Source organism: Ursus americanus, chromosome 22 (genome assembly GCF_024610735.1).
Source record: "Ursus americanus isolate L20-20 chromosome 22, mUrsAme1.1.p, whole genome shotgun sequence".
Taxonomy (NCBI): domain Eukaryota; kingdom Metazoa; phylum Chordata; class Mammalia; order Carnivora; family Ursidae; genus Ursus; species Ursus americanus.
In genome coordinates, this window is record NC_142148.1 from 43,703,712 (window position 1) to 43,720,494 (window position 16,783).

General features: G+C 37.9%; 1 protein-coding gene across 3 annotated transcripts in view; it reads right to left on the reverse strand.

Annotated features, from left to right (window-relative positions):
• Positions 1–16,783, reverse strand: part of RALGAPA2 (Ral GTPase activating protein catalytic subunit alpha 2) — a 312,880-nt gene that overhangs the window by 177,398 nt on the left and 118,699 nt on the right. For 2 of the 3 annotated variants that reach the window (XM_087853774.1, XM_045809914.2), the window contains 4 exons: positions 11,965–12,099; positions 10,358–10,455; positions 5,425–5,515; positions 3,812–3,988 (listed from right to left, as the gene is read on the reverse strand). In XM_087853774.1, coding sequence (XP_087709900.1) covers positions 3,812–3,988; positions 5,425–5,515; positions 10,358–10,455; positions 11,965–12,099 — 501 coding nt within the window. The remainder of the gene's footprint in view (positions 1–3,811; positions 3,989–5,424; positions 5,516–10,357; positions 10,456–11,964; positions 12,100–16,783) is intronic. The other variant, XM_087853775.1, reaches the window with a different exon arrangement.

Below are 16,783 nucleotides of genomic sequence, written 5' to 3' on the forward strand. Positions count from 1 at the left end.
AATACTGTTTCCTAGCTATAAAGTCATAAATATTCCTCCCCTCCAAGATAATGCTAAGTGAAATAAGTCAAGCAGAGAAAGACAACTATCATATGATTTCTCTCATCTATGGAACATAAGAACTAGGATGATCGGTAGGGGAAGAAAGGGATAAAGAAAGGGGGGGTAATCAGAAGGGGGAATGAAACATGAAAGACTATGGACTATGAGAAACAAACTGAGGGCCTCGGGGGGGGGGGGAATGGGAGAGACCAGTGATGGGTAGTAAGGAGGGCACGTATTGCATGGTGCACTGGGTGTTATACACAACTAATGAATCATCGAGCCTTACATCGGAAACCGGGGATGTACTGTATGGTGACTAACATAATATAATAAAAAATCATTATAAAAAATAAATAAATAAATATTCCTCCCCTCCAAAATCATTACCTCAACAGAACAAAATTAATGTATGTATAAGGCATATTTTATTACTTTCTATATTCTTTTTTTAATAATAATAATTTTTTATTATGTTAGTCACCATACAGTACATCCCTAGTTTTTGATGTAAAGTTCCATGATTCACTATTTCATATTTTTGAGTAACACCCAGTGTTATTTTCTGTATTCTTGATGCTCTGCCACCTAGGGTTTTCCTGACCAGGAAGACACTGCCACTCCACAGGTTAGCTAACTCCTAGAGATAGCAAACAGTTCATGTGTCTTTCATATGTAAACCCACCAACCCAATACTCATCCTTTCCAACTACCTCCTTTCTCTAGCTGCTACATATCAAAGCCTAAGCACCACAGAATCAGGAACCAGGCAGCTAGTCAATGCTCCAAAATCAGCTGAATTTACTCAAACTAGGCAATCCTAAATGTGCTTTGCCAGCCTTGCCTTGAAAGGACAATAAAAGCTGTTGCCTATGTTTCCTTTTCTCTCTGTCTCTCTCTTCCCCTCTCCTGACCAACCCTGATGCTTCCCCTTGTGTCTCCACTTACCCCAGCATGGCATACCCATGGCCCTGTTTCTACAGATCTATGAGTATAAACTTCTTCCTTCACAACAATCATTTCCATGTCTTCCTGTCTTGCCATACTTGATTAAAACAAATCCCCATTTTGAAACGAAGAAAAATAAATTTAGCTGTTATTTTCAGCAAACATGTAATAATGTAAATGAGAAAACAAATATAAAACTGTTAGCTTGTCAGTGATGAAGGAATTCAAGATTTTAGAAGCAGTTTATTATCCTAAACATTTCATAATTGGTAGGATTATTCAATGAGAAAGAAGGATACACTCAAATTGTTTGATTATTCTCCTTGCATGTCCTAAAGATCAGGCTAACATGAGTTTTATTTTGCATGTTTATGAAGAAATTGTTCTCTTAAGAACAGAAAGTTAAATTCAGAACTGTGATAATCCTTAAACCTTATCATATTACAGTTTGTCCTTTTCACAGATGACAAGATGAACTATTGAACTGAGTGTACTGATTCTCTATATTAGTATTTCAAAGAAGAACAAAGTATTTGGAGGAGTTAATCACAACATAGAGTGCATCATATAAAATTACCTCACACAAGTTTATTAAATTGACCTGTCCCATGCATACTCTGAAATGGGATCAAAACTAATCTTCCCAAAGGACGGACAAAAGAAGTAGGCACCCAATTCTCTTTCTTTTCAATAAAAATAATTAAAGCTAGTTCTTGATTAAGTACATTCAACTTACTGAAAATTCACTATTGCCTTTGACAGTGATATGATGATGATTTCCTTTGGATATCTGTATATTGGACCCAAAGAAGCCATTTATTCCATAAAAGTATAGATAATTCTCAAATAGTTTAAAGGGGTTTGCAGTTGTAATTTGAACAGCAACGCAGTAGAAAGGAGCAGACATAGTGCTGCACTGGAGTCAAAGTACTTTGGAAGCCAGTTCCCACTCTGGTAAATTACTCTCTAGCCAGACAGTATGATTTTTCTGTGTCTCAGTTTCTCCATTTCTGAAACAGTATTTATAAGACTTGGCCTGTTTACCATACAGAATCAGAGAAGATGTCTCAAAATTCTTTGTAAACTGTTAAATCCCTTTTAAATTTACAGTATTATTATTTAAAATTATTACATATCTTTATATATCATTATATATATCAGGAATTTTAATCATTTTTAAAAGAATCAAAAATTTGAGAAGCATAAATTGCTACCCAATAATTTATAAAACTAAGCAGAGAATTTTGCCAATCATTTTCTCACTGACTCTGCAAAGCTTCTACCATTGGCAGCTTTGAATACATAAACCAAAGATGTCCACTGTCTTTTAAGGACAGCACTGCAGTATTATAAGGCAATGCATCATTCACTTATGGTTAAATGGTTTGTTTTTCTTCGTTCATGAATCTATTCTAAATTAAAATACACACATTTAATACACATTAAGATCATACTTCTTGGTCTTATCTAGCTCATAGATAAACGATTTTTTTGACACCATTTTTCTATATAAATTTTATGAAGTTTTGATATTACTACATCAGCAATTTCCAAGAACACTAGAGATTGGTTAAATTTTATAAAATAATTAATGAAAACCAAAGTTTGCTTGGTTAAAAAAAAAAACTAAGGCAAAATTTTAGCCTTTATTTATAATTTTAAAATCATTTTTAGCATTTTAATGACACTTTTTACTCAACTTGTGCTTTCTAGTTTGTTGTTGTTCTCCTAAAATATATCTGCACATAAGCATGAATATGCTGGGCCAGGAAGGACTTGTGTGTGTGTGTGTGTGTGTGTGTGTGCGCGCGCGCGCCTGTGTGCATGTGTATAGCTAAAACTGCAGAGTGCTTCCACATGCACGGTTCTGTGCACCTGGCTTATGTGTTTATATATTTATTACTCCAATGACTCTATAGTAGGGACTATTACTATCTACATTTTACAAAAAAGAAATTGACAGAGAGATTAACTTGCTCAAGGCCACCCAACAATTCGTTGGCAAAGCCCAGACGCAGGTCCAGGAAGTTTGCCCTTGTAGTCCATTCATGAATCTTAAAAATATAACACTCGGGGGAGAAAAGTAGCAAAAAACACAGAATATGATACCATTTTTTAGAAGTCTAAAATCTAAATTACATGATACATGGTTTGAAGATGCAGATATATGTGGTTAAACTATAAAGAAATCAAGGGAATTATTATTGAATAAATTGGGACACCTAGGGTGACCGGATGACCAAAGAAGGGAAGGGACTTGAGAAGGGTCTAGAGAGAACTTCACTGGTGTGGGACCCATTCTATTTCTTAAGTTGGGTAGTAGGCTCAATGCTGATCATTTTATTACTATGGCCCATAACTTACATATAGGTGACAACTTACCTTGTATGTGTCAAACATTTTATTGTAAAAATTAAAGAAAATATTAATCAATAAGCTATTCAGACTCTTTGACTTATTCTGGATTTGTGATACACATGAGTTGGATAAGTCACACTTCTCTGTTTTCAGAGTCAAGCAAATCTGGGTGGGGAGAGCAAAGGCTTGGCATGAGTATCACCACTCCCTCCCATGGTGGACAGTGGTTGTCAGCATGGCTTGCTTCCTCCCATGTCTGACCACTGTTTCAGGATCATCTCCACACAGGACTCTGAGAATTCAGGACTGATTATGAACAGGTGTTTGGGGCTGCCACACCAATTTGGCTGGAGGTAGCACCCCATCATCATTGTGCTAAAGGATTCCTAGAATTCTTGCAACTGGGAAACTCTGGGATTCCCAAGTGGTAACACGGGTGCCTCTTTTTCAAAGATGCAGTTACCTGTTAAGTTTGAAGCATCGGTGGGACTCAGTTGTAACCAATGGCGGGCATCAGAGTCGGTCACAACATCTGTGGGAGTGTTCAGTTCTGGATCTTCCTCACAGGCTGGCCATGGGTTCATGGACAGCTCTGCCTCATTGTTATAGCCCAGAGCTGTGTCACTGCTGATACTTTCACCTGGCACAACGGAAGAACCAGTCTGAGATAACAAATAGCTGAAAATCAGGATGTTCCCAATTACCAATATGAAAGTAACTAAATAGCTGACACAGCAGGAATCATTCGCGGGATAGGGGCTCAAAAGCTGACATTGTGGAGGACAACAGAACAAAGCGCCCAGGTGCAGGGCATTAATGGTCATTATGAGTTCCCCTACATATCACCAAGTGACAATCTTTTCAAGAGAGTTTTCAATTCAGTTATCCCATATCCCCAAAAGATTACATCAAGTCCTTCAGCTTTCTACTGCAACCTACTCAACTACGAAATAGGCACAGATGGAAGAAGAAGATGGGAATTCCTTTCACCACAAATGCAAGTTCATTCTACCTGCTACAAGAGCCTAAGGATGCTTTTTACCTTGAGCTCAATGTTTAGACCTAAACCCAGAGTGAATAACCCAGAGTGAATCATCCAGGCTCACTGGGGGATGAGGTGTCCAACTGCAAAAGATTTTCTCCAAAAAAATTCTCCCCTTTAAACACTAAAAAGTTCTAATTTGTCATAATACAATGATGATTTCAAAGGCTATTAAGTCTTATAGAGTTATTTAGTCTGACACAAAACAGACCTAGACAGTCTGCTCCTCCAAGTCTTCTGTCTACTTCCTAACAGTTTTATGTGTCTACCCTTCCTGTCTGCTCACTCTTCTGTCTGCTCTTTGCATTTGCTGCTGACAGTCCCTCAGCCTTGCTGCTTCTAATCTGCTGTCCTCTCTTCACGTGCCAAGAGCTGCAAGTTGTCCTAGCCACTAGATAAACTGAAAGTTGCCCCAGTAACCAACCTGTCAGGTCCGTAACTTCATCTGCCACAGAACTCCAAGCCAACAGGGTCTGAAAGTGGAGCCTGAGAGGAGCTCCCCTGCCTCCACCCAAACCACCCTAGATCTGCAGCAGTTGTTTACTATGCTTCTGAGAAGGGGGCAGCCAGGCAGCTGACTTCAGGGAAGCAGATTATTAGGGCCATAGTTTACATACAGTACATAATATGTCTACAGCTTTGAATCAAATTTCATTTTTTAAATACTTATACCATTGACTTCAATGTACTCCTGAAGCATTTTGCTCCCAGACTGTGGGAACTTTCTGGGGAAGATCATTTTTCCTTCTGGGTCTGTTTGCTCACCCAGCCATTGGCCTTGCTTGTGCCCCTCACCTGGAGAAAGGGCCAAGGTGGAAGGACAGGCCTCTATGGCACACATAATGGACTAGATCTCTTTTACTGTACATTGGACTAACCATCCATCAATTCTGGAATTCCAGGAATAAAAATGTCCCACTTCACAACCATGTCTCTTCAAAGGATAAGATACCATACAAGTCAGAGAGTAGAAGAAAACAAAATAGATCGACTCTGAAGTTGGACGAACACAGACTGCATTTCCTGGAACTTACTCTTCTGTCTTTCCTTACATTTTCCTTGTGTCTGCTGCAAATCATCTTTTAAATCCAATTCAGCAGGGCTGCTGCTTCTTCGAACTAAGATCTTCAGACAAAAAGAAACAATGCATTTGTTACAGGAAAGTTCTAATTTTTATGAGACTGTTAAGTTTCTAGTCCACATTTCTAAAGAAAAAGAAACAAACAATAATAATAGCAACAAAAATTGAATGATGTTTTCCATTTGAAGGATATGTGTTCACAAATTACTATAATTGAATTACAAATTACTCAAGATCTGAAATTTTTGGCTTCTTCTTTGTCAAGTGACATCCAATTAAATTGATCTACTGAGAAGGGATGCCAGTTTCTATGGAAATAATTTAAAGTTTTATTTGTACCTCTGCTTGAGCACACATACATAGTGAAACCAATTCTGCAGAAGGTCTGAGTTCCCCAGGAATGGTGAAGGTGCTGGTAGGGAAGGTGTAAACTCCACCCAGACATCTAAAGGTCACTTAGTGCCTCCTTGTTAAATGTGCAACAGACTCTCCTGAGCACCACTCCACACTAAACCCTGTGTTAAATAGAGAGGACTAAAACATTTGGAGGCAATCCGTATCCTCTAAAATTTATAACTTGCTTGGAGAGACAAAACATACACATTACACAAAATGATTACAGTGTACATAAGCAAAATATGCAACTAAACTCTCTCTAAAAGGTATGCAGAATAAAGTGTTACCTTAATTGGCTCACAGTTACAGGAGAGCTGTTCAAGAAGGCAACAGACATGAAGTGGTAGAGAGAAGGCAGGAGGGGATTCAAGGCAGGAAGCACTGAGTGGTAATCAGCAAGTTCTATGTGCAGGAAAAGAAGCTGATTATATAGCAGGCCATGCAAGGCAGTCAGGTGAAGAAGGAAAATGTTAAGAAGAAAATGCAGACCACCTTCTAAAAGAGGTAGCTGCCAACTGGCCTTCAACATCAGGCTTACAAATTTCAACCCAATACTGACAAAATGAGCAACTGTATGTTCCAGACAATGGTTTACTGTGATTAAAAATACAACCAGAAAGATGAGTCTAGTAGTTATCTGTGGGATAGATTAAAATTAAGAAGAAAATTGCTATGGAACTGTTACAGTGATTAAGGAATGAGAGGATAAGGCTTTTGACGGTGGAAAAGGAGAAGAAAAGACAAATAAAATGCTGTAGAATGACAGACAAGAGCCTATATGAGAGCTGTATATGGGAGTGGAGGAAAATTAAATCACAAAAGGATATGAATCTAGGGGACCATGAGAACGATGGTGACGAAGGAAGGAAGGAAGGAAGGAAGGAAGGAAGGAAGGAAGGAAGGAAGGAAGGAAGGAGAAAAGAAGGTAGGAAGGATGGGAGGAAGGAAAGAAGGAAGGGAGGAAGCATAAGAACAAAGGAACTTAAGAAGACTTCTGATGTTTTAATTTTCATCTTTGTGCTAAATATCCAAAGCAAATGTATTTTAAGTGGGCAACAAAACTCCAGGACTAGTGAGATAGAGGAGAAAGTCAGGAATGAAGAAGTAACATTTAAGGTCTTCCAGGGCAAAGTGTATAAAAAACCTGGGGTTCAATGAGCCAACTAAAGGGAAGACTACTAAACAAGCAAACAAATGAAAAGGAGGGGCTGAGATGTATAATTAAAAGACAGAATAATTATGAAGCTAAAACACAGAAGTCGGTCATGGATGAAATATTCAGAAGACTAACACCACATGAAAAAATATTACCCAGCCTTAAAGAAGGATGATATATGCCTAATGTGATAATAGAGATATATCCAGAATCTTTTCTTAACTAAAAAGCAGAATGTGAGCACTTCTCACATGGAATTTCCTCCAGCTATAGAACTAAATTTTACATCAAAATCTCAGGCTCACAGAAAGCAGAACAGACCTCCTAGTGATCCATACTCCCTCCCAACAAAGTGAGCAGAAACCACAGTAGTGAAACAGGGCTGCCATAAGGGTAAATCTAGTATTACCACTGCTAGTGGCAAAAAGACTGAGAGTCCAGGATTAAAGTAGCACTCCTTGGTTCCTGGAAGAAACAAATGCACGTGTTGTCCTGGTGAACCTCCATCACTTCAGACATCCAGGTTTTCTGTAGATTAAGACCCATCAGCTAGGACACTCACAATCAATGATCACCAAACACCCAAAGAAATAAATCATCATGTACAAGAGTCTCAGAAAAAAACAAATATCAGACTTAGACCCTACCCCAAACCCTAAGGATTTCAGGTAATCAGAAAGAGAATTTAGAATTGTAATTTGTGACTATTTTAAAGGAATAAAAGATGGGAATCACAAAAGTGAGCAAGCAACAAGAGATTATTAGAAATTACAAGAAATGCTTGAAAAGAATTAACCTGAACTTTCAGAAGCAATAGCTATAATTGTTGAACTAAAATACTCAGTGGAAGTATTAAACAGCCAACTCCATATGAGTAGAGAGAACTATCGAACTGAATGAAAGACAGATCTGATGAATTACCCAGAATGTAGAAGAGGGCCAAGAAGAGTAGAAAATATGAAAGGAGACAAGAACATGGAAGGTAAAGTAAGAAGGCCTAAATGTATTTCTACTCAAAATTCCAGAAAAAAAGAGCTGAAAGAACAAAAAAGAGGCAATATTTGAAGAAATGATTATCAGGAATTTTCCAAAAACAATGGAAGAACAAGCATTCACAGATGCATGGCATATAGCATATACAAAAAGAACAAATATATAAACTAAAAGAAAATGCCCATATAATATAATGCAGGAAGACTGAAGGACAAGGACAAAGAACAGCAAAGAACAACAACTAGACAGACTGGTCAGAAGAACTTTCAATAGCAACAATGAAAGACAAAAGATAGTAGAAAAATAGCCTTCAATAGAAGGTGGGACGAAGGGAGAAAGAAATAGGGGAACAACAGTAATTAAGATGTTATACTACTGTGTAGAGAGACAAAGTAACCAATGAGTCAAGATAAGTATATATGAGAGAAAGGTGTCATTTCAGATCAATGAAGGAAAAATGAATTCAATAAATGGGACCTAGGACAAGTGGTTATCCATGTGAAAAAAAATAAAATAAAATTAGATCCTACCTCACTCCATAAACAAGAATCAATTCCAGATGGATGAAAGACCTAAATGTGTAGAGCAAAACTGAAACACTTATATTCTTATGCTTGTAGAGTTGACATTTTAAGATTTTCATAAAACCTAACCATAAAAATGGTTAACAAAAGTACCAAAATTAAGAACTTCTGTTCATCAACAGACCTTGAGAGAGTGAAAAGTTAAGCCACACACTGGAAAAAGGTTATTTGTCAGAAATATAACCAAAATAGGATCAGTCTTAGACTGTATAAAGAATTAGTAAAAATAAAAGAGAAAAAGACAAAAAAAAATCAATAGGAAAATGGCAAAGACATCACATGAAACACACATGGTCAATCGACATGTGGAAAGATTTTAAAGATTATTGGTAATCTGAGAAATGCAAAATAAAATGAGATCCCTTACTTTCACCCATCTGACTCATAAAAATTTTTAAATCTGACAATAGCAAGTGTTGATGTGGATGAATGGGAACTCTTAACACATTGCTGACAGAAATATAAGTGGTGTAATCACTTCGGAAAACATGCATTCTCTTGTAAAGAACATTCTTATACTTTATGTCTCATTAATTCCATTCCTAGTCACTATAAAGAAAATCTTAAACATGTAGATCTTGAAACAAATACAATAGTATATATAGCTGCATCTGTCATTAAAAACAAGTTGAAACAGCCTAAACGTCCATCAACAAGAGTATGGAAAAATAAATTGTGGCGTATTCACAGTGGATTGTCATACAGCAGAGAAAACAGGCTACATGCCACAGTGTTGATAAATCTTAAAAATACATAACTGAGTAAACAAAGCAATAATATCACTTTAATAAAATTTAAAAATAAGGAAAACTAGAAAATATATTGTTTGGAAATACATACACATAGAGCAAAACTACAGAGCAAAGAAAGGACAATATAAACACAAAGCCAACATAATGCTGCTCTCTGAGGGGACAAGGGAGGTACCTACAGGCCAAAGCTACAGCACTGGAAAAATTCTAGTTCTTAAACTGGGTGGTGGGTATGTAGGGATTTATCTGATTGTTGAAATATATGTATGAAATATACATATATCGTTGAAATATACATACACATATATACAAAATATACATACATACATAAACTGGTATATGCCATTTTAAAAAATAAAGACAGAAAAACTTAACACTGGTTATCTTCTAGGCAGGGAGGACTAGTGAGAGGCTTTCTCTGTTTATTTTGCACCTTCCTGTGATGTTTGAGTTTTCCATTAATAGATACTAAATATTTTCTTTTAAATGACTAAGCAGGAATTACCTGCATGCATGAGATATGGGCTACTTTTTAATTTTCTTCTTTATACTTTATATTTGGTCTAAAAAAAACCAATAAATGCTATTTTACATTTTTCTAAAAAAGAAATCATAACTGATCTTTGTAAAAACTCACTTATGTAGCAACTCATGTCAGGTGGAGCATACTACCTAAAGCAGTTATCAGGAATAGGGAATCTGAATATGTTTGACAGGCAAGGATACCTGCTTAAAAATATAGAGTGCTATGTACAGGCCAGAAGGTAAATTCCATTTTCATGTTAATCTTTTTCTATTTTTGTAATTTTATACAAAAAGCAAGCAAGCCTTTAAGAGATCTCAATAATCAATCACCAATCGCCAATAACCAACAGCCAATAACCCATCTAAAGGGAGAAATGTTTTAAAAGAAGGTATTGCTGCCACTAATAAATTTATTTATTTTGCTAATAATTTATATGCTTGTTTTTAATAACAAACTGATACAGTCTGAAAATATCTTACTGTTATTCCTTCATGTTCTTTCTTCACGTGTCCTTTATTTTCTTGAATAGGCCTGGGCTCTGAAGAACTCCAAGTCTGTACACTTTCTACCTTTTGACCTAGGGATTTTGGGGAAAAATTTACAAAATAAAATTTCAGATGATAAAATTAGAAAAAGATCTTCATATACAAGTAATTAATCAAATTTAGATATCCTAAGATATGTATAAAACAGGAGTTACAGATCTGGCAAACTGGTAGCCTATGGGTCAAGTCTACTTTATAGAATCTTTGATCCACAGAGCACTTTTAAGAGAGTGGACTGAATGCTATTCACTGTAGCCAACAAGTCCGCTTAGCACATTATGTTAGCACAAGGGAGGGCAACAAGACCTCTCCTGGGGGCCTTCAGAAAGTGATCTCAGAGGAAAGCTACCTGAGTTGGCCAGGTAAGCTGAGAGGAAAATAGAGTAGTATGGTGGCTCAGTATTACTCAAGAATAAAGACCGGGGAGAGAAAGCAAAAATAACCAGTATCAGTAATAAAAAAGGGAATATCGCTACAAAGTCTATAAACATTCAGATGGGCTCATAAGAGGCCAATAAATTTGAAAAAAAAATACATCAATGGAACAAACTCCTAGAAAAACACATCTTAATCTGAATCAAAATAGGAAAAGGAAAATCTTAATAGTCTTAAGATGACTTATAAATTTGAATGGTATTTTAAAATCTTCCTAGAAGAAAACTTTAGGCAACTGGTGGATTCTACCAAATATTTCAGAGGGGAAAAAAAATCACAACAGTCTTACACAAAACCTTTTGGAGAACAGAAAATCTTTCAGATAATACATCTCTCAAGTTACTTCTTAATTGTATTTTCTTATTTCAAGATTTCTAAGAGGGAACACTTGCCTACTCTTTTGATGAGACTATGCGATATCTTGTTGATAAAGAAGCTGGTTTATTTCTTACTTAACCAATGAAACCAGAACTAAATGATAAGCACCCTCACTGGCACCAGCCACCACTGAAACATGCGCTTTCCCTGACAAACATGGTGTCCGCTGTTTACAAGTCTAGCCATCTGACTCTGCTTTCCACGCCCTGCTGTTGCTGAAAGGTGTCGCAGACACCGTGTAGATGCATGTTATCACAGGTTATTGTTTTCAACCTCAGCAGAGTCCCCAAGCTGCTAATAAACTTTCTCACAAGTCTGGCCAGCCCTCCATGCTCATGGTCAACTCTTACGGCTCCCCCCAACAGCCCTTTCCCACATGCCCCTGCCATGCCTCCCCCTAACTTTGCTGCTCTCCCTGAGCCTGTGGTGCAGCATTCTCTGCTTCCCACCTACTGCAGCCCCTCTGGACTTCTCTCCAGTCCTCAAACAGGCTACTCTTAAAAGACGTACACCTAACTATATATAATTTAGATAAATATATTAAACAGTAAAAATATTGCATTGCCAGAAGTGACATCCTTGCAATCAACCTAAAAAGGATACAATCAACTTAAAATAAATGAAGTAGGGTTAGAATAAATGTAGAATGCAATCCGGCGTTCTACATATAGAGCTCCTTCCCAGCCAGGATCTGCAGTCCTGTGTTAGGAACTACAGCTACTCCGTACCCTGAGGAGAATCTGAGCACAGTGGCTCAGTGACGTCCGGCGTGCTGCTGCTCCGCGAGATGTGCTGCTGCTCCGCCACCAGGCAGCCAGATTCGGCTGCAGGTGCATTTTCTGACTGCTGACATTCTTCCACTTCTGTGGGCATGAACACAAAAACATACGGAGATGTGTTTCAAGTTAAAAATAATTTCACCACTTGAACCAAATGATTTTAAAAATGTAGTTTTAGATACTTCCTCCCCCCAAAATTATACAGTAAGATAATGTGAATATACATTGTAAAGTTTTCTATACTTGTTAACAGTAATACTCCACTGCAAGAATACATTTTAAGTAGGGCAAAGCATTTTGTTTTTCAAAGTGAAGGGAAAAAAAAGAGAAAAAGCTGCAGAAATGGTTGAGAACTGTAAAAGTCACTTGGAATTTCAGGCATGCCAAGGAATGAGAGAACAAGGAGATACACGGAATAGGTAATTTACATTTGAGGAGAGTAGAAAGTCACACACACATACCCCTCTCTAGGAAATGGGAATTTCAACTCTATTATTCCTTTTAACAGATAAATCCACAACTGTCCAAAATAAAATACTATAATTACTTAATAGCTTATGCCACCAAATGTGATGTTGAATTAATTACTAAAGTACAAAAATGATCCACTGGTATTTTTAGAGAATCAATACATAAGTGCCATAAAATTTTAGAAAACTACAGATGAGTACTGACCACTGGATAATATCAGCTAGCATTATTACAAACTCTATTCTCCTAGAGAATGAGTTCTCTATTCTCTATGTGGCTCCAGAGAGATCCCTCTAAAATAAAGAGCTGCCTGCACCATCACTGTACAGTCAAGCCCGTGCTCTTCACAGTGAATACAGGGATCCCCCTGGCCTTACCCCACAGATGTGACCCCCCACTGGATCTCTCAGTCACTTCAGTCTCAAGCAATCGTAGCCCACCTGCACCTGCTGCTCTCTCCCTTCGGCTGTTCACTCCTCCATGCCAACCTCAGACCTGTTCCTGCCTGCCTTCCTGCCTCCCGTGCTGCCTGGACACCCCTCCTACAGGACTTGCCATGTGCTCCTGCATATGAACCCCACCAACGCAGCCCTCAGAAGACTCCACACTCACTCACAGAGCCATGAAACTTTGTCTATAGAGGTAGAACATATTTCCCAAAAATTTTAATTAGCTGAAGTTTCACTCCTTCTAAAAAGAGACAGATCAAATTCAGCCCGTATAATCTTACCTGGCAGTGTTACCCACTTCCTCCCCTGAAATGAGGTTGGGTGCTCATGTGCCACCCTCAGTCTAATCCTTTACTCTGAAGACAAGCCAAAGCGTTGGCTCTCCCTAATCAAGAAGCTGTATATGGGAAGATTCTAAATATAAGACACCGGACTTGAACAAAGGGTTGCTGCTTTATTTTTACTATTCAAATAAAAATTACATTTTAAAGTACACTTATACAAGTTATGAGACTTCAAAACGATGAAATTTGTGTGATGCTTCACTTATAATTCAGAGTACCAGGCCACAGTCTAAATTTAGACACTCACAGGAAGCTGAACTTAGGGCACAAGCAAACAAAGGCCAAGGTAGCAAGAACACACAGGCCGTCTTTTCCAGGTTGTCTTTGCCCTTCTCTTCTCTTGAATAGCCAAGAACTGTTTGTTTTCCCGCAGAGAGACACAAGACATGTGTACATATCTGTGATCTCCCCACACGTCCCCACAGACTAGGCCCTTTTCACAGGTCTGCAGCTAGGCTCTTTGGTATTAGGCAACAGAAGCCAGATGATACCATGGGACCAGCCCCTTCTGGTTGTCTTCATTCATCGTTTATTCTAATTATGCAAGACACCGAAACCTTCTGGGTAGTGTTTATACTTGTTAATGAACCTACTTGTTAATCTAATATCAGTAGAGGGAGCCCAAGAGCTTCCTAATTCTCTAAAAAATAATTGGCAAGTGCCAGTTTTTACAGACCGTGGGAAGAGCGGGTTTTATTCACTTAAACTTGATGCCAAAAACTGGTAGATGTTGATTTCTGGGCTAGGAGCAGAAAAACAAATAAGAGCAAGGCCAACACTAGCAGCATCTTTTTAAAGATAAAGAACATCGCCATCTGGTGGGATACAGGATGGCCACAACACCACGGCTTCCAAATTTGAGTGTCCCCCCTGGTCCTTAACACAACAGACGGGCGAAGAGCCTACTATCACCAGCTGGTGTGCCTTCCCAACAGACTGGCCTAATGCAGCTTTACAGTTTTGTTTTTGTAAAACTGTTGGTAGGGACTTCTCAGATGGAGCAAGTCCAAGCCCGCAGAAATCGCCGGAAGTGGTAAGGATGGGGGCATCCATGATGAGGGTGGGAAGGAAGAGGAGAATCACAATGTCAAATGTGCATTAGGGCTGCTGTGCTACTGGTGCGCTGAGCTACTCCTACAGTTGACTATTAAGTGATAGAGTGCAGAAAAATAAATTCTTATCTCACAATTAAAACCCAATTTCCTGATTTGCAAATGTATATTTCTTGGCTTTTTCTCACACTTTATGCTAAGTATATATTCAATATATGTCTTGCATAATGAACGAATGAATACCAAAAAATTTTCTTGATACTTTTTTTCTTTAAACAGTTCTTGAGCTCCCTCTGCTGGCTTTTTATATGTGTTAAAGAAAGCTGCTTGTTAAAGCTGCACCCATTTCACAGTGTTAGCTGGCGCAGTTGCTTTTCCATAACAAATTAAAACCATTTTAACCCTGCTATACAAACATCAAGATGCAGGATTACCTGATAATCAAAACAGAAATGAACAATCTAAGTTATATAAAAATTACATTACACGTTCTTGTAGATCTAATGGATTCTGTTTTGAGCATCACATAATTTGTTTGAATCACTTCAAAGAGCTAACTTCTATCTCAGGCTCACCAAATCATTCACTTTCTCTCAAGCGTTGCTAACCCAATAACCTGAATTTTAAAAGTACTAACCTTCTAGCTTCTTGATAGTGTAAGTTACACAACACTACTACTAAATCATTGCTTTCTAAAGCTCCATTCAAAACACCAGGAAAATGACCAAATTAGAATTACTTCATTTTTTTTCCCACTGAGAGAAAAATCCACATGATTAAATTAAGTGTGTCTTTAGAAACTTCTATTTATTCCAGACGTCTGACTACTTTTCAAAGCAATTTCACTCATTCTTTAATTTAAGGCTTCCTTAATCAATCTTATTAAACAAAGTGAGACTTATTCTTCAATTACCAAAATTCTGGATTCCATTTACCCCTCATACAGGATTGCAAAGGCAAAATTAATAGTGTAATTTCCTTTTAAAGCATGGTACACGATACCGACTTGACCCTATAAAAAGCAGAGGAGATGTAAGTCAACTCAACACTTGAGGTTTCTTATGAGGTCCAACTGTGAGCCAGCCCAAACCCTGACAAGCACTTCCTGATACTCAGGTACTACCTGAAAGCCTGAGAACCAAAGGCAGAAGCAGCTGAACGAGGCTTTCACTTAGGTACCACTGAGTCTCTTTTAGAATGAGGGAAGATCATTGATCCTCTAATTACTACTATTACAATGGTCCTAAAACAAAAATAAAATCTATCGTCTGCATGGCCTATAAGCAGTACAGATTGATAAATGTCCCAACATAAAAGCAGTTAAAATTGCAAAACAGCTGGAAAGAATTGTTCCCACAAAGGAGAAGGAGGAAAATCACCAAAACTGCAGTTCTACCTCCCAAAAGTTTATGTAGCTATTCATATAAATGGAATACAGGTGGTTATTACTTTCCCAAAAGTCTGATGCCAAAAAAAAGAGTCATAAAGGGACTAGAATAAATATAATAGTGGCTGAAAGTAAGTAATTCTCCATTGTTTATATTATTTAAAGCAATTTCGGCATGTTGTATAGTCATATAGACTAGAAACAAAACAAGAAATGTTAACAAATGAAAACAAAATTAGCAATCATTTTTATAGTGAAAAACTTGTGGCCAGAAAGTCAGGGTTAATGTATCTGCATACTATGGATAAGTGGATATATATCTACCTATATCTATACTTAGCAACAGGTGATCAAGATATGCCAACAAACAAGGATTTAAATTGGAACACAAATTTAATACTCTAGTGTGCCAACCAGTGAGAATGTACAACCTAAGACAGGATTGATGTGCACTGCTCTTGGCCTAGTCTCTTGACAGGACAATCCCAAAGGAAAATGGCATCACCTTAATAGTAAAGAAAAAACTGCAACAGACTAAGGAGGAGCTCACTATCACAGCTGTCAGATGAAACACAGGGAATAGCAGATTGTTCTCAATACCACTATACTGCTAAGTCCCTTTACCCTTTGCGCTATAAAACCAGAAATAAGGACGGCAAAGGCAGGAAAATACTGATTCAGCACGTCCTGCTTCATTTCACTCCAAATCAGGGTCTCCCAACATCAGCACTATTGATATTTGGGGTCAGATAATTCTTCACAAGGGGGCTGTCTGCACAGCCACTGAGGCCGTTCTGCAGCATCCCACTAGATGCCAGGAGCGCTGCCCCAGCTGTGACTACATGTCTCTAGACACTGCCAAATGTTCCCTGGGGGGCAAAATCATCCCCAGTTGAGAACAACTGTTTTATTTATTTTTTATTTTTTTTTTAAAGATTTTATTTATTTATTCGACAGAGATAGAGACAGCCAGCGAGAGAGGGAACACAAGCAGGGGGAGTGGGAGAGGAAGAAGCAGGCTCCTAGCGGAGGAGCCTGATGTGGGGCTCAATCCCATAACGCCGG